General features: G+C 40.7%; 1 protein-coding gene across 1 annotated transcript; it reads left to right on the top strand.

Moving 5' to 3' along the window:
- The first annotated feature begins 15,152 nt into the window (after positions 1-15,152).
- LOC128584418 (lysosomal-associated transmembrane protein 4A-like) lies at positions 15,153-16,490 on the top strand. The gene has a single exon (XM_053589387.1). The coding sequence runs from the start codon at positions 15,232-15,234 to the stop codon at positions 15,931-15,933; it is 702 nt and encodes a 233-aa protein (XP_053445362.1). The 5' UTR covers positions 15,153-15,231; the 3' UTR covers positions 15,934-16,490.
- Positions 16,491-22,140: the final 5,650 nt, after the last annotated feature.

Here is a 22,140-nt window from a genome sequence, read left to right on the forward strand (position 1 = left end):
TGCCTTGGCCTGCCAAAGTCCTAGGATTACAGGCGTAAGCCACCTCACCTGGTCTAACTTTTTGCATGTGTTTGTCAGCAGACGTGTACCAAGGATATATATTGCCGTGCTGTTTGCAAACTAGGGAAATTGGAAATAAGCTAATTTTCAACCAAAAGGAAAATGCACAAGTAACAATGATGCTTCCTGATCAATATGCATCAGCAAATGATTTTTATTTTATTTATTTTTATATATATAATTTATTTTTTATTAAATCATAACTTAGTACACTGATGCATTTATGGGGTTCAGGGTACTGCTTCAATATACAATGTGAAATGCTTACATTAAACTGAGTAACACATCCATCACAATTATACTCATTTCTTAATAGTTTTGAAATGTACTATTGCATCATGCAATACTTTTTTTTAAAGCAAGTTGCAGAAAGATGTATACAGGATGCTATCTTTTGTTTCTATTATGGATAATAAACACTCAAACAAGAGCATCTTTTGTGTATGGATATATACAGGGTGGCCATAAAGTTTGTGTGCAATTTTAAGCTACACACTATTTTAAATTACACATGAACTTTATGGCCACTCTGTATGTATATATGTATACGTGTGTGTGTGTGTGTGTGTGTGTGTGTGTGTAGCAAAACACTGACAGAGAGACTCAGACTTACTTGTGATAGAAGTACCCCGTGGGGAGCCTGGGTGCAAGACTAAGACTGGTGAGGGAACAAAGGGCCATACTACTGGGTTCCCTTCTCACACTCACAGGTGCTGGTCCTTGGAATGTTCTCCCTCAGGCCTTGCCTCATCAGGCCTGTTCTTCTCTAGCACAAAGTTCCCTAGTAGTTTTCTCCTGATAAGGCAGCTCAAAGAGTGAGCAAATAGCAAATTTTTGTTGTATTAAATTCATTTTCTTTCTCTTTCTAATTTCCTTTTCTCTTTCCTGTCGTATTTCAACTTGCTTCCATAATCCACTAAGACTTACCAAATCCTGATGTCCCGCTGTCTTATTTTTTTTTTTTATTGTTAAATCATAGCTATGTACATTAGTGCAATCAAGGGGTACAATGTGCTGGTTTCATATACAATCTGAAATATTCTCATCAAACTGTTCAACGTAGCCTTCATGGCATTTTCTTAGTTATTGTATGTAGACATTTGTATTTTGCATTTAGCAGGTTTCGCCTGTACCCATTCTAAGATGCACCGTAGGTGTGGCCCCACTCATTACCCTCCCTCCCCCCTAACCTCCCCCCTCCCTTCCCCTCTCTTGGCCCTTTCCCCATATTCTTGTGCTATAGTTGGGTTATAGCCTTCATATGAAAGCTATAAATTAGCTTCATAGTAGGGCTGAGTACATTGGATACTTTTTCTTCCATTCCTGAGATACTTTGCTAAGAAGGATATGTTCCAGCTCCATCCATGTAAACATGAAAGAGGTAAAGTCTCCATCTTTTTTTATGGCTGCATAATATTCCATGGTATACATGTACCACAATTTGCTAGTCCATTCGTGGGTCGATGGGCTTCTTCCATGATTTAGCAATTATGAATTGGGCTGCAATAAACATTCTGGTACAGATGTCTTTGTTATATTGTGATTTTTTGTCTTCTGGGTATATACCTAGTAAAGGAATTATAGGATCGAATGGCAGGTCTATTTTTAGGTCTCTAAGTATTCTCCAAACATCCTTCCAAAAGGAACATATTAGTGTGCATTCCCACCAGCAGTGTAGAAATGTGTTCTTTTCTCCACATCCACGCTAACATCTCTGGTTTTAATAAATATTTATCTCCCATTGGCCAGGCACAGTGGCTCATGCCTATAATCCTATAATCACTCTGGGAGGCCAAGGCAGGAGGATTGCTTGAGCCCAGAAGTTCATGACCAGCCTATGCCATATAGTAAGACCCTGTCTCTATAGAAAATAAAAAATTAGGTATGTATGGTGGCTTGAGAATTGCTTGAATCCAGAAGTTTGAGTTTGCGGTGAGCAATGATGATACCATTGCACTCCAGCCTGGGGTGACAGAGTAAGACCCTGTCCCTAAAAAGTAAAATAAAATAAATTTATCTTCCATCTCTCAAAGGGAAATTGTATTCTTTAATTCACACTTGAAATCCCACCCTCTTCTTCTTCTGCTGACTTAGAGTACCATGTTCTCTGTCCTATGCCCCAAACCATCATTTTGGAGAGGGAGCCCCTGCCATGCACTTTGCATTGCCAGGGGTAGTCTATGCATTATTAAAATCTCTTCGATTCAGAGGCTGGGCCAGGTGGCTCATGCTTCTAATCCTAGTACTCTGCGAGGCTGAGGCAGGTAGATTGCTTGAGCTTATGAGTTTGAGACCAGCCTAAGCAAGAGTGAGACCCCCCATCTCTGAAACATAGCTGGGCATTGTGGCAGGTGCCTGTAGTCCCAGCTACTCAGGGGGCTGAGGGAAGAGGATTGCTTGAGCCCAAGAGTTGGAGGTTGCTGTGAGCTATGATGCCACAGCACTCTACCCAGGGTGACAAAGTGAGACTCTGTCTCAAAACAAACAACAAACAAAAAAAACTCTTAGATTCAATCAGTTGCCTTGGTTCTAAGACTGAGAGGGCAGCAAAAATGGCTTATTCAGGAGCAAAAAGTTCATTAAAACAGGGAATACAAAGAATCTTGTTTCAAAGTGTCTGAGAAGTTATACTCAAAGCTGTGGAAAAGAGGAAGGGAAGGAGAGAGTCTTTCAGTAGCAGAGATGGTACCAACAGCTCTGCTCCTTGTCATGTCAGCACACTCTCATCTTTTTTTTTTTTTCAGGAAAGCATGAAACAAAGTTTATTGAGGAAGAGAAAGATAGGTTTATAGAGTATGAGCGAGATATAGGCTTTCAGAGTAAGATGCATTTGCCACAGACAGTAAATGGGCCCCCATTGCCAGGGCAAGTAGGCCAAGAGGCCACTGTGATGCTCTTTGTTGGATCCCCACAGCCTTTGGGCATGAGAGGGGTCTTTGGACAGAGCCAGTTTGCTATCTAGAGCCTCTATTTTTATGTCACTACAAATACAGTTTGCTTGCCTCTGATCTATAGGATACATTCTTATTAGTGGAATTGTGGCTCAAGGGTTTTGCATTTCATACTTGGTGGTTATAGTCAAGTTCTCGTTCTGGAGTTGTATGATTTCTCTCTCAGAGCAGTGTGTTTTTCCCATGTTCTCACCATTGTAGTAGCTCACTGAACATTTTTTTTCCTTTTTTTTGAGACAGAGTCTCATTTTTCACCTTTGGTAGAGTGCCATGGTATCAGAAGCTCACAGCAACCTCCAACTCTTGGGCTCAAGCGATTCTCTTGCCTCAGCCTCCCAAGTAGCTGGGACTATAGGCACTTGCCACAATGCCTGGCTATTTCTGGAGAGGAGGTCTTGCTCTGGCCCAGGCTGGTCTGGAGCTCCTGAGCTGAGGCAATCCACCTGCCTTGGCCTCCCAGACTGCTAGGATTACAGGCATCAGCCACCACACCTGGCCTTTCACTCAATGTTTTCATCTTTGCCAGCCTAATGGGTAGAAAAAGATATTTCTCTCAATTATTTAGCATTTCTCTGATTTTGAATGAAGATGAGCATCTTTTTATGGTTGGGAAAAGGGAAATGAATGTGGAGTGAGTTGTCAGTCTGAATTCTTGGACGCAAGAACAGAAGTTCACAATCACCACTCACATCCAGTGGGGACCCTACGGTCAGGCTGTTAGCCCAGGAAGCTCCAGCTCTCCTCGCCTGAAAACGGATTTCAAGCAGCACCTGCCTCTTCTTTATTTATAATTGTGCAAAATGTGAGGTGACTGCAAGGCAGGGAAAGTGAATACTGATTTCAATATTGGGAAAAGTGGACTCAAAGTGTGGGAATTCCTATCCATGGGAAGGCTGGTCTCAAGGTGCAGAGCAGCCTCAAACAAACGCCCTCAACAAGTACCATACTGTGGGGTGAAGCTGTTTTTGAATGATAAGGCAGATAGGAAACTGTTTCTCTTCCTTTTAGGAATTTACACCATGCTGTCCTTGGGAATGAATGTTTGTCATCAGCAGTGGTAAATGACAGAGCAAGAGAACTAGCAGTTTTCTACCAGACCCAAGAGGCCCATCCACTTTTCTTACCAGCAGGGGGATGAGCAAAGGGGCCCAGTGCTGCCTGGTGTGGGGAGGCTGCGTGTGCACTGTACACACTTGCATGCGCGCGGGAATCCTGAGAGCAGAAGCTCTTATCCTGGAGTCCGTGGATCCCTTGATTCATGGATAGACCCATATTACAGTATAATTGGTTTCCTTCATTACTTCTCTGTATTTAAGTTTACACATTTTTAAACATTATTCCGAAGGGGGATTCATACACTTCATTAGACAGCTAAGAGGTCATGGCGCACACAAAAGTAAGAACGAGAAAGTGGTAACAGTGCTTGCCATGAGGGGTGGGTCGGAGGTGGATTTTAGGGGTCTGGGGTCAGGAGTGGGAAAGAAATTTCCTGTTCTTTGTACATCCTTTTGTAGTACTGGAATTTTTGCTATGTGCATGGATTATATTCTAAAAAGATTTTAAAAAAGAACAGAAAATGTATTTGAAAAAGCTACCTACTACTTAAAAGAACCAGGGAATAAAAGCAAATATGGGTGAAAGTATCCTTCAGATGAACCTGATTTTTCCTGGCTTTTCTCTTCGCTGTCACTTCCTGGGTTGCTTTTTTTGTTTTATACCATTTCTCTGCTTGCTTTCCTCTTTAAAAAGTCCCTTCCTGTGTCTCTAATGCCTGCATTTGATTCTGAAGCTGTTTTAGCACAGTTGGATGGAATCCTGTGTAATAATATTTCAATAATTTCTGCCCTGACTCCTTATCAAATGATCACTAAAAGTGTAGCCATTTCCTAGCAAATACATATATACTCACAAAATATAATATTATTAATCTGCACAATACAAGAAAATACTTTTATAATGAGAATAAATTTTGGAGGTTATTTTTACCCTTAAGATTTCTTGAGGTGTTTAAGGAGAACAGGTTAGAGGACAACACTGGATGTTTTCTTTTTTCACAATTCATTTTTAAAAAGACACATTTGCGAAATCCTACCTTTCGGGATTTTAAAATGGATGTGCACTCTCCACCACTTCCGTTGCCAAGGGAGCACACATCTGCCCTGGAAAACCTTCCTGTGGAGCGATGTCGGCAGAGATAAATGAATGAGAGTACATGCGGTTCTGGAATAATAGTGCAATTTGGCTAAAGGGTGACATCATCTCTTCACTGTTGTATTTGCCATCCTAAGTAGCAGTAAGTCCAGCTGAGCTAGAGAAAGAATTACAAGGAGAGTACATTGGCAAGGAGGGGTGAAACATAAAAAATAGAAAGTAAAATTTAAAAAGGAGGTAGCTTTGAATAGATCCCATCTATAATATGTCTTTTCTTATGTAAGGCTTGATTTAATTACCACAGCCTAATTTGCCATTATTTTGAATCGTGTGGAGAGATGCAAAGCTTTGTTCCTAATGGCTGATTTGCTGTAGATGCACACGTGTAACACCAGAGAATAGGTGGGGATGTTGGAATTGATTTTCATCTTTAAAGAGCACATTTAAATGCTGGCAAATAGGATGCCTTTATCAGTTAAATCCATTCACTGCAATTCCCTACACCTTATTGGGAACATATGAAGAAGGGTTTGCTGAGTTTTATTTGGGTACCGAGAGAAAAATGCCATCATTCTTCATGCTGATGAACGCTGAAAAATGATTTGTTTCTGGGGAGGATCAGTTTGTGACTCTGTATCAGTTCTTATAGGGGTGGGTCAGTATTAACTCACTGATTTTTTCCTTTTATGTAACAGCTTCATTGAGAATACCAAGATATTGCTTCTCTTCACTAATTTTTTAGAGTGCAAGCCAAGCCCCCAACATCTCCTTGTCTTCTAATGTTGTCATTAGATGAATTTCTGCAAAGGCATTGATAATGGCTATGAGAATAAAAATTGCAGAGCATTAAATCAAAGAATCAAATTTCAGAACAGAATTAAAGAATCATTCAAAAGAAAGAGAAGCAGAAATGAATAAAAAAAATTACGGAAGTAAAATGAGCATAGATTACTGAAAAGAAAATCTTCTGTTATTTGAACAAAGACAAAAGGATTTCATAGTTGGCTCCCTAAAAGTGAGACAAAGGATGACAAAGGGAGACTCTGTCTCAAAAAAAAAAAAAAAATTGTAGAAATAACTTAAATGCCCAACAACCCAGGCGTGGATTAACAAGCTATGGTATATGTATGTCATGGAATACCATTCAGCCATTTAAAAAGGTGGAGACTTTACATTTTTTGTATTAACCTGGATTGAGGTGGGACACATTCTTCTTAGGAAAGCATCACAAGAATGGAGAAGCAAGAATCCAATGTACTCAATTCTTTTTTTTTTTTTTTAAATTGAGACAGAGTCTCATTTTGTTGCCCTTGGTAGAGTGTTGTAGTGTCATAGCTGACAGCAACCTCCAACTCTTGTTCTCAAGTGATTTTCTTGCCTCATCCTCCCTAGTAGCTGGGACTACAGGTGCTTGCCACAAGGCCCAGTTATTTATTTATTTTTTTTGCTTAGCAGGCGTAGGCTGGGTTCAAACCCACCAGCCCTGGTGCACATAGCTGGCACCCTAACCTAACCACTGAGTTATGGGCACCCAGCCTAATGTACTCAATTCTTATATGAAGGCAGTGGATGAGCTGATAGAAGGGGTGGGGTAGGGGAATGAGGGAGCAGGGAGAGGGGAGGAAGGAGGAGGATGAGAGGTCATGGTGTATGACACACTTCTTGGGGGCGGGACACAGTTATAAGAGGACTTTACCTAAAAAATGCTGGTTCTTCGTTCCCTCAATGAATCCCAAACAATAAAAACAACAAACAAACTTTCCTTTCTTTTTCTTTTTTTTGAGACAGAGTCTCACTTTGTTGCCCCGGTAGAGTGCTGTGCATCACAGCTCACAGCAACCTCAAACTCTTGGGCTCAAGTGATTCTCTTGTGTCAGCCTCCCAAGTAGCTGGAACTACAGGTGCTTGCCACAATGCCCGGCTATTTTTAGAGGTGGGGTCTTACTCTTGCTCAGGCTTGGTCTTGGACTCATGAGCTCAAGCAATCCACCTGCCTTGGCCTCCATGAGTGCTGGGATTACAGGCATGGGCCATTGCACCCAGCCACAAACACTATTTTTAACATAAGATTTATTTGCAGAAACAATTATCATGGTCGAGGGAACAAATAGTTCATTGAAACAGAACTATGCTGATCTGATTTCAAAGAATTCTATTTTATGAAAAATTCTGTAGAACAGATGGGATCAAAAGTCCCTGAACACAGAACAGAAATATCAGGTAATGAAAATGTTCTTTCAGCATAATATTATGTTTTATGCTTTAAAAATATTAGTATGCAAGGAACTCAGGCAGAAGCAGAGAGGAGGAAGTGGGAATAATGCTTTATATTTGAATAGACTTTAGATTTTCCAAAATATTCTGATTCCACTGAAGCCTGGTAGCAAGTATCTTCATTTTACTGATGAAAAACATGCTTCCAAGAAAGACATGTTAAAAAGGACAGAAAACTCAAACTGGCTTATGTGATAAAAGGTATGTATCTCTCCATCTCTGTGTATGTCTCTGTGTTTTGGCTCTCAGAATCGAAAAGTTTAGGACTAGAACTAGCTTTTGGTGTGCCTTGAAAAAGATGATCAAGTGATACCATCAGGGTCTGGTTTCTTTTGACATCTCCTAGTCCTGTATGTCTTTAGCCAGGCTAGAGACAGTAACTCCTGAATTGAATGCACGGAGAGGGCAGGTCTCCCACAGGTAAAGGGAGGGCATTCTTATCTGACTCTGAGGAATGGATATTGGACAGGTATAATAAACAACAAATAATCAAGAAGATGTTAAGAAGAAGACACAATTAAAAAGATCTAAGTCAAGGATAGAACCCAACTCCTCTGAATCCTAGCCAGACATAGGCAGGGAATAAAACTGGGAAATAAGACAAGGGAGCTGATGTTTCTACAGGAGCATAGCTGAGAATAAAGACAAGGAAACAGTTAATAGGGTAGGTGGATTTAGAAATGAGGCTTTACTTTGAATAAGACATGACCCTAGCCAAGTCTTTTTTTTTTTTTTTTGGCCAGGGCCTGGTTTGAACCCGCCACCTCCGGTACATGGGGCCAGTGCCCTCCTCCTTTGAGCCACAGGTGCTGCCCAAGCCAAGTTTTTTTTTTTTTTTCTTTTGGGACAAAGTCTCACTTTGCTACCCTTGGTAGAGTGCCATGGCATCGCAGCTCACAGCAACCTCAGACTCCTGGGCTCAAGCGATTCTCTTGCCTCAGTCTCCCAAGTAGCTGGGACTATAGGCACCCCCTAGCCAAGTCTTTGCTGAGGGAATCCCTAATGGACAGACATGAGTCACCTCCTTCCTTTGTCATCTGTACATATCATATACATCATAGGTATGTGATGACACCTCTCTATATAACTGGTCTCCTGTGAGAAATCCTAGCTTCTGGATTTAACTCTGGCCCAACTTCAAATCATCTTCAGTTTTAACTGGCTCTTGAGGAAGACTGATCTACCTAATTTGCTTGCTGCTCATGGTGCTCTATTTGCCTGCCTACTTGGATAATAAGGTCCTAATGCCATTCCTTTCTGGTAGATTGGTAGGCTGACCTGACTACCAATCTTCCTTGTTGAGAATTTCTTACAGGTGAGAAAACACCCAGATCAAAATAAGCTTCATTAAGGCAGCGTTCTACAAAGACAGTGGTCTCCAAAGGTGGTCCTTAGATTACCTGCCTTTCTCCCCATATCTTGGGAAAGACAAGAAAACACAGGCGGTGCCTGTGGCTCAAGGAGTAGGGCGCCAGTCCCATATGCCAGAGGTGGTGGGTTCAAACCCAGCCCCGGCCAAAAATCACAAAAAAAAAAAAAAAAAGAAAAGAAAACACAAACATCACCAGTTTTATACAATTTTGGTGGTGCTCCCTACATAAAACTCTTTATGCCAGGTGCCATTTTTGAAATTATATCTTTGATTGTATTTTTGACAAGTGAGTTTATTTAACTCAGGAGTTTATGAAGTTGAGAAAAGCATTTTGTTATGAGAAGAATGTACAGGTTATTTCACATTTTCCCCATAGCAATTAATATACAATAAAGTATGATGATATACAGTAGGTACTAAGGCCAACCTTGCTATTCATATCATTTTCCAGGGCCACTTCTCTAAGGAACCAGGGATAACATTAAACTTACGCGACTAGTTCTAGCCTGGTCTGGATTCTCTTCTGTAGAAGAGAGGTAGGTATTGCCTTTTCTTGTCTCCTCATCCTTTTTTGTTTCTAGGGCCTTACTCATAAATTATAATCTCTCTTATGCAGTCTTTAAGTGTTGCATTTTCCTCTATTGATTCATGGAAGGATTCCCTCTAAAGTAGCAACCACTAGCCCTGGCTGTGCAAAGCTTCTTGTCTCTCCGACAAGCAAGAGTCCTGTGTCTTTGGCTCTTTGCTGACTTTTCTGTAAGATCAGCATTCTGTTTTCTGAAGCCACTGGCAGATTATTTCTTCCTACCTCCTCCCTCTCTCCACCCCCAGTTTTCTTCCCTCCAATTTCTTTCATGATAGGAGTTCTTTCTTGTTAAAGTTAAAGTGAAAATAGTGAGCTTTTTACTAAAGCTGAAGTTAAAATAGTTTCATCATAGGCAGAGATATGAATGCCACTCTATTTTCTGGTAATAACATCCAATGTTCTCTCTCTGTCAGTATCCCCAAGCAATGACTTGGGGTCTCACTGTTTTGTTCTATGTACTAGGCTTCTCTAAATGTCTTAGAGGAAAAGGAGAGCTCTGTGGTATATTAAATTTGGGAAGTGCTGGCTTAAATTCACACAGGCTCTCTTGCTGACCATTTTTCTAGAACCTTGACTGAAATATTATTAGCCATTGTAAATCTCCAAGTGGGTACTAGGTTTCTGCAACTTTGGGAAATTTTGTTTCCCTTTTCTTGCTCTATATATTTTGCGAGTCTCAATAACAAGACTTCTTCATTTTATTTTATTTTTTTTTGAGACAGAGCCTTAAGCTGTTGTCCTGGGTAGAGTGCCGTGGCATCACAGCTCACAGCAACCTCCAATTCCTGCGCTTGAGCCATTCTCCTGCCTCTACCTCCCAAGTAGCTGGGACTATAGGTGCTCGCCACAACACCTGGCTATTTTTTGGTTGCAGCCGTCATGGCACTGTTGTTTGGTGGGCCCAGGCTGGATTCGAACCCGCCAGCTCAGGTGTATGTGGCTGGCGCCTTAGCTGCTTAAGCCATAGGCACTGAGCCAACACAAGACTTCTTAAATGTTAATTGCCACTCCTATAATTTATGTATGTGGCCTAATTGGGGTCTTCTTTGACATCCTTCTCCTGGACTGTGTTCCCTATCCCATGTTCTGTTTGCATTAAGATCATAAATAACTTAAGACAATAATAATAAAAGATAAATCAGTCTAATTAACACAGTTTTGAAAAGTTCAGTTAAAAAATACAAACACAACAAGAACGATGACATAAATTCTCCTTCACAAGGGGAAGGGTTGGCCTTCCCCTGCTAAATATATAAAATAAATACACAACTAGCCTAAAGTCAGGTCTTTGCTGAAGCCTCACAATAAAGAACAAAGATCCCTCAGCCCATACTGTTCTTAAAACTTTATGCTGTCTTTTTGTTTTTAGAGACAGAGTTTCACTTTATTGCTCTTGGTAGAATGCCATGGTGTCATAGCTCATAGCAACCTCTAACTTCTGGGCTTAGGTGATTCTCTTGCCTCAGCCTCCTGAGTAGCTGGGACTATAGGCACCTGCCACAATGCCTGGCTATTTTTTATTGCTGTTTGGCTGGGGCCGGGTTCAAACCCGCCACCCTCCGTAAATGGGGCCAATGCCTACCTACTGAGACACAGGTGCCGCCCTGTTCTTTATACTTTAAATCTGTGTCTGTTTTCCATTTTCCTTCATTCACCCATCTCCACCAAGCACTGAAAAAAAAATAAAACAACAAAAAAACAAAACACTGTGAAGTTTGGGACTAGTTCCCCAACATCAATATATTCTATCTTGAATGAAATTGCCTATCAGCCAGTCTCAGCATACTGTCACATCCAAAAGAGACTCAAGTCTGGCTAAAAAGAAAAAAAAAAATCACCCACCTTGAAAAAGCAATGTATGCCAGTCAAGATAGATGCTTCTTAATGAGGGAGCAAAAGGGTAACTACACCACCTGGCAGCTTCTTTGTAGATCTCCCTTCCCAGTCTCTCCCCAGCACCCGAGCTGCTTCTCAGCATCTCTCTGCAGTCTCTTTTCTGCAAACTCCAGCTTTTTGATTTCTCCTCTCATCTTCCAGATCTGTGACTTTCTTTCAAGATGAGCTCCATGCCCTTTATCATGTAAATTAACTCGACCTCTTGTGAGCTCTTCCAGCTTTCTGTTTTATCCAGCACTGAGATCATTACAACAATTTCCTGAAGTGCAACAGAATAAAGACAGATTCTTCCTCAGAAAGCAGGAGAGAGTGAGAAGGCCATTCTAGAAGGAGCATATGTGGCATCCAAACATGGAACCAGATTGATGATGATTAAAATAACATCTTTGTTCCTAATAGAGCTTATTGGAGAATGAAACTTACACTTAGTCAGTGGTGGATTTGGGTCAGCACAACAGGGGTGGCACCTTACTGTGGTGGAAGAGAATGCATACTTCCTGAGAAAGGACCACTCTGAGAAAAAGGTTCCATCCCAGGAGGGTCTCAGTCACACCTGGTTGGTTCTTTCTGACTATTTCATTTCTTCCCATGGACATCCTTGTCACACTCTAACACATGCCAGTTTTATTTAAAAAAAATTTTGTATTTTGGGCCTGTGGCTCAGTCGGTAGGGCGCTGGCCCCATATACCGAGGGTGGCGGGTTCAAACCCGGCCCCGGCCAAACTGCAACCAAAAAATAGCAGGGCATTGTGGCGGGTACCTGTAGTCCCAGCTACTCGGGAGGCTGAGGTAAGAGAATCGCTTAAACCCAGGAGTTGGAGGTTGCTGTGAGCTGTGTGAGGCCACGGCACTCTACCGAGGGCCATAAAGTGAGACTCTGTCTCTACAAAAAACAACAACAACAAAAAAAACATTTAAAAAAAAATTTGTATTTTAATTTTATTCTTTTTGCTTAACCATATTTTCTAAGTTTTCTTTTTAAAAAATTTTAATAGAATTAGGGGGTAAAAGTTGAGCTGTGTTACATGTATATACGTAATATTGTGGTAAGTCTGGGCTTTTGTACCCATCATCCTGATAGTGTACATTGTACCCAATGGGTAATTTTTTTTTTTTTTTTTTTTTGTATCAGAGCCTCAAGCTTTCACCCTGGGTGGAGTGCCGTACCATCACAGCTCATAGCAACCTTTAACTCCTGGGCTCAAGCGAGTCTCCTGCCTCTGCCTCCCAAGTAACTGGGACTACAAGGTACCCACCACAAAGTCCGGCTATTTTTTGATTGCAGCCATCATTGTTGTTTGGCGGGCCCAGGCTGGATTTGAACCCACCAGTTCAGGTGTATGTGGCTGGTGCCTTAGCCACTTGAGCCACAGGCTCCGAGCCCCAGTGGGTAATTTTTAATCCCTCATCTCATTCCATCCTGCTCTTTTGAGTCTTCAATGTCCATTATATCACTCTACCTGCCTCTATTTAATAGCCTATCCTCTGATATGCATTGATAATAGTCTGTATCAGCATGTTGATGTAGAGAGCTTATGTGGTGGGATATGTTTTATATTTTATTTAACATCTTTTCTAAAGGATCCATTTCATCTGAGAAGCCTCTCAAATCAGTTTCACTGTGAAATGTAAGTGTCAGGGGCTCCAATTAAAGCTGTGGGACTATCTTTGGGTGCCTCCTGGTTCAAACACAAGTCTCTTTCAGACCTCATTTGGCTGCTTGGTTCCTGAAGTCTTCTACAGACTCCGAAGATAACAGAAGAGAAGAAATCAGGATTAATCTGGTTTCCCCCCTTTAAATATAGCAGAAGTACAAGTTGATGGGAATCCCCCTTTAAATATAGCAGAAGTACAAGTTGATGGGAATCCCCCTTCAAATATTGCAGAAGTACAAGTTGATGGCGACATAGCTCTGTAGTTCTTATTGCTTCAACTTATTTATTTATTTAATAGAGATAAGGTCTTGCTCTGTCTCTCAGGCTGGAGTGCGGTGGCACAATCATAACCCACTGTAACCTCCAACTCCTGGGCTCAAGCAGTCCTTCCACCTCAGCCTCTCAAGTAGCTATGACTATAAGTATTTGCCACCATGCCCAAATAACTTTTAGAATTTTTTCTGTGTGGAGAGAAAGTCTCACTAAGTTGTCCAGGGTGGTCTCGAACTCTGGAATCTCCAAAAGTGCTGGGATTATAGGCATGGGTTTATAGGCATGAGCTAACTCCAATTTAAAAGAGTCCTCTCTCTGCTTTGTGATTCTAGATAATTAAGTCTGTCAGAGCAGGAGGTAGGTCCCGTAGTATGGGGTATTGTTATGGTGGCACTTGCCTTCTCTTTTATATCTCATCTAAGGTACATGCAAATTATGGAAATTAAATAAGGCAGTTGTCTTCTTCTTTTTACCCCTCCCTTTCTCTTTGTTTTAGAGTAAGGCAATTTTTTTTTTATTGTTAAATCATAGTTCTGTACATTAGTGCAATCAAGGGGTACAATGTGCTGGTTTCATATACAATCTGAAATATTTTCATCAAACTGTTCAACGTAGCCTTCATGGCATTTTCTTAGTCATTGTATGTAGACATTCGTATTCTGCATTTAGTAAGTTTCACCTGTACCCATTCTAAGATCCACTGTAGGTGTGGCCCCACCCATTACCCTCTCTCCACCCTAACCTTTCCCCTCCCTTCCCCTTCCTTGGCCCTTTCCCCATAGTCTTGTGCTATAGTTGGGTTATAGTCTTCATGTGAAAGCTGTAAATTAGCTTCATAGTAGGGCTGAGTACATTGGATACTTTTTCTTTCATTTCTGAGATACTTTGCTAAGAAGAATATGTTCCAGCTCCATCCGTGTAAACATGAAAGAGGTAAAGTCTCCATCTTTCTTTAAGGCTGCATAATATTCTATGGTATACATGTACCACACTTAATTTGCTAGTCCATTCATGGGTTGATGGGCACTTGGGCTTCTTTCACGACTTAGCAATTATGAATTGGGCTGCAATAAACCATTCTGGTACAGATGTCTTTGTTATATTGTGACTTTTGGTCTTCTGGGTATATACCTAGTAAAGGAATTATAGGATCAAATGGCAGATCTATTTTTAGGTCTCTAAGTATTCTCCAAACATCCTTCCAGAAGGAACGTATTAGTGTGCATTCCCACCAGCAGCGTAGAAGTGTGCCCTTTTCTCCACATCCACACCAACATCTCTGGTTTTGGGATTTTGTTACGTGGGCTACTCTTACTGGAGTTAGGTGATATCTCAAAGTAGTTTTGATTTGCATTTCTCTGATGATTAAGGATGATGAGCTTTTTTTCATGTGTTTGTAGATAGCACATTCTGTCTTCTTTAGAGAAGTTTCTCTTCAAGTCCCTTGCCCACCCTGAGATGGGATCCCTTGTTCTTTTCTTGCTAATACATTTGAGTTCTCTGTGGATTCTGGTTATTAAACCTTTATTGGAGGTATAACCTGTGAATAGTTTCTCCCATTCTGAGGGCTGTCTGCTTGCTTTAGTTACTATGTTCTTGGCTGTGCAGAAGCTTTTTAGTTTGATCAGGTCCCAGTAGTGTATTTTTGATACTGCTTCAATTACCTGGGGAGTCCTCCTCTTAAAATATTCACCCAGGCCGATTCCTTTAAGAGTTTTCCCTGCACTTTCTTCAAGTATTTTTATAGTTTCATGTCTTAAGTTTAAATCTTTTATCCAGTGAGAGTCTATCTTAGTTAATGGTGAAAGGTGTGGGTCCAGTTTCAGTCTTTTACAGGTTGCCAGCCAGTTTACCCAGCACCATTTGTTGAATAGGGAATCTTTTCCCCACTGAATGTTTTTAATTGGCTTGTCAAAGATCAAATAACGGGTGATACAGCTGTTTGGATTCGACCGCTAGGCGGAAAGCGATTCCGAAGGGCCAGGACAACAAAGAACCCCGCGAGATTCCCAATGGTGTCCATGACTTTCAAGCGGAGCTGCAGCGACCGGTTCTACCTCACCCGGTGCTGCGGCTGTTGCCATGTCCGCACGGGGACGATTATCTTGGGGACCTGGTACATGGTGGTGAACCTATTGATGGCAATATTGCTGACAGTGGAGGTGACTCATCCAAACTCGATGCCAGCTGTCAACATTCAGTATGAAGTCATTGGTAATTACTATTCATCTGAGAGAATGGCTGATAATGCCTGTGTTCTTTTTGCCGTCTCTGTTCTTATGTTTATAATCAGTTCGATGCTGGTATATGGAGCAATTTCTTATCAAGTGGATTGGCTGATTCCATTCTTCTGTTACCGACTTTTTGACTTCGTTCTCAGTTGCCTGGTTGCTATCAGTTCTCTCACTTATTTACCAAGAATCAAAGAATATCTGGATCAATTACCTGATTTTCCCTACAAAGATGACCTCCTGGCATTGGATTCCAGCTGCCTCCTGTTCGTTGTTCTCATGTTCTTTGTCTTGTTCATCATTTTTAAGGCTTATCTAATCAACTGTGTTTGGAACTGCTATAAGTACATCAACAACAGAAATGTGCCAGAAATTGCTGTGTACCCTGCCTTTGAAGCACCTCCTCAGTATGTTTTGCCAACCTATGAAATGGCTGTGAAGATGCCTGAGAAAGAACCACCGCCTCCTTACCTACCTGCCTGAAGAAATTCTGCCTTTGACAATAAATCCTATACCAGCTTTTTGTCTTGTTTATTTCACAGAATGCTGCAATACAGGGCTCATCAAACTGGTTTGATGTAAGATACGTTGTCTTTTGTTTAAGCATTCATTTTCAAACACTAAGGAGCTTTTTGGACATCTATTACATCTTTTTTTGTCGTTTTTCTATATATTTTAATAGTTTTTGAAGACAATCTAGGTTAAGCAAGAGCAAAGCACCATTGTTTGCCTTTAACTGGGGGGCGGGGAGGGATGGGGGGGATTCTCCACATATTTTCTTTTTTAACTTTGCACTTTCTTTATATAATAGTTTGCATTTTGTTATTTGCTGCCCTGGATACTTTCAGGAAGAACGAACTACATATTTAGGGTGCGTGAGTTGCGTATAAGATTTGAAGTTTTCCACTATGGAAACAGGAAAAATTTATGATGTTCTGTCTTGACTGTGGATGATGACGGTTGCATGTTTCTAATTTGTATGTTTCCATCTTTGTGATAAGACGCTTTAATAAATCTCTTAAATATTAAAAAGAAAAAAAGATCAAATAATGGTAAGTAGCTGAATTCATCTCTTGGTTCTCTATTCTGTTCCAGACATCTACTTCTCTGTTTTTGTGCCAGTACCATGCTGTTTTGCTCACTATCGATTTGTAGTACAGTCTCAGGTCTGGTAGCATAATTCTTCCTGCTGTGTTTTTATTGCTGAGTAATGTTTTGTGTATTCGAGTTTTTTTCTGATTCCATATAAAATGAAGTATTATTTTTTCAAGATCTTTAAAATATGACAATGGAGCTTTAATAGGAATTGCATTAAAATTATATGTTGCTTTGGGTAGTATAGACATTTTAACAATGTTGATTCTTCCCAGCCATGAGCATGGTATGTTTTTCCATTTGTTAACATCTTCAGCTATTTCTTTTCTTAAAGTTTCATAGTTCTCTTTGTAGAGATCTTTCACATCCTTTGTTAGGTATACTCCCAAATATTTCATCTTCTTTGGCACTACTGTGAAAGGAATAGAGTCCTTGACTGTTTGTTTGGCGTGGTTATTGTTGGTATATATAAAGGCTACAGATTTATGAGTGTTGATTTTATAGCCTGAGACATTGCTGTATTCCTGGATCACTTCTAAAAGTTTTATAGTAGAATCCCTAGTGTTTTTCAGATATACGATAATATCATCTGCGAAGAGTGAAAGTTTGATCTCTTCTGACCCTATGTGGATACCCTTGATCGCCTTTTCTTCCCTAATTGCAATGGCTAAAACTTCCATTACAATGTTAAAGATCAATGGAGACAATGGGCAACCTTGCCTGGTTCCTGATCTAAGTGGAAATGATTTCAATTTAACTCCATTCAATACAATATTGTCTGTGGGTTTGCTGTAGATGGCCTCTATTAGTTTAAGAAATGTCCCTTCTATACCAATTTTCTTAAGTGTTCTGGTCATGAAGGGATGCTGGATATTATCAAAAGCTTTTTCTGCATCAATTGAGAGACTCATATGGTCTTTACATTTTAGTTTGTTTATGTGCTGAATTACATTTATAGATTTACGTATATTGAACCACCCTTGAGAGCCTGGGATAAATCCCACTTGGTTGTGGTGTATAAATTTTTTGATGTGTTGTTGGATTCTGTTTGTTAGGATCTTATTGAGTATTTTTGCATCAATATTCATTAGTGATATTGGTCTATAATTTTCTTTTCTTGTTGGGTCTTTCCCTGGTTTGGGGATCAAGGTGATGTTTGCTTCATAGAATGTGTTGGGTAATATTCCTTCTTTTTCTATATTTTGGAAAAGGATTAGTAATATAGGTACTAGTTCTTCTCTAAAGGTTTGGTAGAATTCTGACGTAAAGCCATCTGGTCCTGGGGTTTTCTTTTTAGGGAGATTTTGTATAGTTGATGCTATTTCAGAACTTGATATAGGCCTGTTCAACATTTCCACTTCGTTCTGGCTAAGTCTTGGTAGGTGACGTACTTCCAGGTATTGGTCAATTTCTTTCAGAATTTCATATTTGTGAGAGTAGAGTTTCTTGTAGTATTCGTTAAGGATTTTTTGAATTTCTGAGGGGTCTGTTGTTATTTCATCACTACCATTTCTGATTGATGAAATTAGAGATTTTACTCTTTTTTTCCTGGTTAGGTTGGCCAAAGGTTTATCTATTTTATTGATCTTTTAAAAAAACCAACTTTTGGATTTATTGATCTGTTGTATAATTCTTTTGTTTTCAATTTCATTTAATTCTGCTCTGATTTTGATGATTTCTTTTCTTCTGCTGGGTTTGGAGTTGGAATGTTCTTCCTTCTCCAGTTGCTTGAGATGTCCCATTAAGTTGTTAACTTCCTCTCTTTCCGTTTTCTTGAGGAAGGCTGGCAGTGCTATAAATTTCCCTCTTAGGACTGCCTTTGCAGTATCCCAGAGGTTCTGATAATTTGTGTCTTCATTGTTGTATTGTTCCAAAAATTTTGTGATTTCCTTCTTAATTTCATCTATAACCCATCTATCCTTCAGCATAAGGTTGTTTAGCTTCTATGTTTTTGTATGGGTATGCAGATTCTTGTTGTTATTGATTTCAACTTTTATTTCCTGATGGTCTGAGAAGATGCAAGGAATAATTTCTAGTTATTAAAATTTGCTGAGGTTAGATTTGTGGCCTAGGATGTGGTTTTGGAGTATATTCTGTGAGCTGATGAGAAGAATGTGTATTCAGTTTTGTTGGGATGAAATGTTCTGTAGATGGGCGGTGCCTGTGGCTCAGCGGGTAGGGCGTCGGTCCCGTATGCCGGAGGTGGTGGGTTCAAACCCAGCCCCAGCCAAAAAAAAAAAAAAAGAAATGTTCTGTTGATGTCTGTTAAGTTCAGATGTTGAATGGTTATGTTTAAATCTAAAATTTCTTTGATTAGCTTCTTTTTGGAGGATCTATCCAGCACTGCTAAAGGGGTGTTAAAATCTTCAAATACTATGGAAATGGAGGAAATCAAGTTGCTCATGTCTGTTAGAGTTTCTCTTATAAATTGAGGTGCATTCTGGTTGGGTGCATAAATATTAATAATTGAAATCTCATCATATTGAGTATTACCTTTAACAAATATGAAGTGTTCATCCTTACCCTTCCTTATTTCGGTTGGTTTAAAGCCTATTGCCTCTGCGAATAGGATTGCAACACCTGCTTTTTTCTGCTTTCCATTTGTCTGGGGTTTTGATGACCTTCCCTTCACCTTGAGTCTGTATTTGTCTTTTAATGTAAGATGCGATTCTTGTATGTAGCAGATATCTGGCTCGAGTTTTTATATCCAGTCAGCCAACCTGTGCCTCTTCAGAGGACAATTTAAAACATTCACATTAATTGAGAATATTGATAAGCCTTTCGAGAGTCCGGTGGACATTTTTAATCCTTTTGCAACTGTGGAAGTTGGAATTTGATCAAAATTTTCTGGGTGGGTTTACTTTTGTGGTGGAGGATTATGCTGGTCTTTATGGAGGATGGGTCTGAAAATATGCTGGAGAGCTGGTTTAGTTATGGCAAATTTCTTCAACATGTGAATGTCATTAAAGTATTTAATTTCTCCGTCATAAATGAAACTCAGTTCAGCTGGGTACAGGATCCCGGGTTGAAAGTTATTTTGTTTTAGGAGATTAAAAGTCGATGATCATCCTCTTCTAGCTTGAAAGGTTTCAGCAGAGAGATCTACAGTTATTCTCACATTCTTGCCCTTGTAGATGATGGTTTTCTTTCGTCTGGCTGCTTTCAGAATTTTCTCCTTCATATTCACTTTAGTGAAATTGATTATGATGTGTCTGGGGATGTCTTATTTGGGTTGAGTCGTGCTGGAGTTCTGAAACTGCTATCTGAATTTCAGAATGTCTTGGCATGTCTGGAAAGTTCTCCTTCATAATCTCATGGGAGAAGAGACTCTGTGCCTTGTGAAGCCACTTTGTCACTTTTGGGGATCCCTATAAGATGAATATTGGTTTTCTTTGAATTATCCCAGAGCTCTCTGAGAGAGTGATCTGTTTTTACCCTCCATTTCTCTTCCTCCTTGAGAGTTTGGGAGCGTTCGAAAGCTTTGTCTTCAATGTCAGAAATCCTTTCTTCTGCTTGCTCCATTCTGTTACTGAGGGATTCTACTGTGCTTCTCAAATCTTTGAGGGCTGCAATTTCTTGTCTCAATGTGTCAAAATCTTTGGTCATTTGGTCTTTGAATTCATTGAATTCTTGAGATAACTTTTGGGTTACTGCTTGGAATTGTAATTCGATCTTATTTGCTATCCAGATTCTGAATTCAATTTCTGACATCTCAGCTATTTGTTTGTGCATGGGACCTTGTGCTGTGTCTGCCCCATTGATCCTTGGGGGAGTTGATCTACTCTGATTATTCATATTGGCAGAGTTTTTCTGTTGATTTCACCTCATGATTGTTTTTCACTGTTGCCTCTGGCCATCCTCAGAGTTGGGGAGGTGTCTCTCCAAGATTAGACCCCAGTGGGATCACTCTGTTGTTGCTGGATCTTTGTAGGGAGTGACCCTGTGTAGTTCCCTGTGGGGCTGCCCCAGCCAGGGAGTTCTGGTTGTGAAAGCAGCTCTGGAGTGTGATGCATCCGGATCCAGCAACAGGGTGGGGCATGGTGCACAGCGTTCTGCGAGTGCCTGGCGCCCAGTGACTTTGGCACAGAGATCCCAAGGCTCCTGCAGTCTCTGGCTAGGAGAAGGGCTCTGTGCAGTGGCAAGGAGGGCTATGGAGGGCATGCAGTTACCAGAGTCCATGGCCAGACAAGCTGGCTGGTGTAGAGGCAGGGAGGGTATAGGAGGGAGGATGTGGGGTTGTGCGGCTCCCATAGTTTCTGGTCAGCGCATGTGGAGGCCTGCTGGCACAGCTCTTATGGAGGTCCGGGCGGGCCCAAACTACCTTCTTGCATTAAGTTCCTCCTTATCTATCACTCTTGTAATGTCCAATTCTGGCACACTTCTGAAATATACCCAACAGTCATAGTGAGGCCAGTGGTGCCCCAGCCACATCACCCTTCTGGACCCAGGGCGGAAGTAGAGTAAGGCAATTTTTAAGGCTCATGGGCTGTAAACAATGTAGTGACCTGCATATTTATCTTCTCTGCAATGAGGATTTTGTTTTTGTTTTTTTTTTTGAGACAGAGTCTCACTCTGTTGCCTTAGGCTAGAGTACCATGGTGTCAACATATCTCATAGCAACCCCAGACCTCTGGGTTCAAGTGATCTTCCTGCCTCAGTCTCTTGAGTAGCTGGGACTACAGGCACCCACCACATGGCTGGGTAATTTTTCTATTTTTAGTAGTGACAGGGGATGGGGGCAATCTCATTTTTGCTCAGGGTGGTCTTGAACTCTTGGGGCCAAGGGGTCCTCCAAACCTCAGCCTCCCAGAGTGCACAGATTATAGGTATGAGCCACTGTACCTGGCCTTTGAGGATTTCTTCTTAATTGAAGGGAGGAGATGCTTGATTAGGCCTATTTAACTCCTTTCACTGCACGTCATTTCTTAAGGTCCGACTTCATCTCTTCTCCTCGATGAAGCCTTCCTTGACCACCAAAGCCCATAGAAATTTTGTCATTTTAGTTATGGTCACCAACTTAGCTTTATTGAGCACTTGTGTTATGCCAGGTGCTGGACAGGATAGTGTGGTTTGACAAAGATGAATGAAAAGGTTCCAACTCTTGGAGGATGCATCATTCATAGCCCCCCTCTTTTTTTTCTTTACAGTTTTTGGGCAGGGCTATGTTTGAGCCTGCCACCTCTGGTCTATGGGGCCGGCACCCTACTCCTTGAGCCACAGGCACCACCCTCATAGCCCTTCTTATCTTTACTGTTGAATGTAATCTGATAAACAGATTCAGAAGGCACTGTTCACATTGTTTTCTCTGTGAATAGTGCCCCCTAGATTTGTGCAACTTGAAGGGCAGGTTGATTGAATATTAATCTGATATTGCTATGCTTTTTTTTTGCTACCTAATTTTAAACTTTTTAAGGGTAAGGATTATATTTTCATAGTTTTTGTATCCTTATGCACAGAGTTTAGCATGCTGATTTCCCTTTAATCAAAATTCAGGAAATACTTAATTGAGTTATTGAAATAGCTTTCCTGGTGAGATTATCAAATTAACTTGTACACTGTTGTGGGAGCAACTGGATACCAATTTCTTATCCATCA

This window comes from Nycticebus coucang, chromosome 1 (genome assembly GCF_027406575.1).
Source record: "Nycticebus coucang isolate mNycCou1 chromosome 1, mNycCou1.pri, whole genome shotgun sequence".
NCBI classification, from domain to species: Eukaryota; Metazoa; Chordata; class Mammalia; order Primates; family Lorisidae; genus Nycticebus; species Nycticebus coucang.

Coding starts and splice junctions, on each gene's coding strand:
- LOC128584418 (XM_053589387.1), top strand. CDS start 15,232: ATGGTGTCCATGACTTTCAAGCGGAGCTGCAGCGACCGGTTCTACCTC.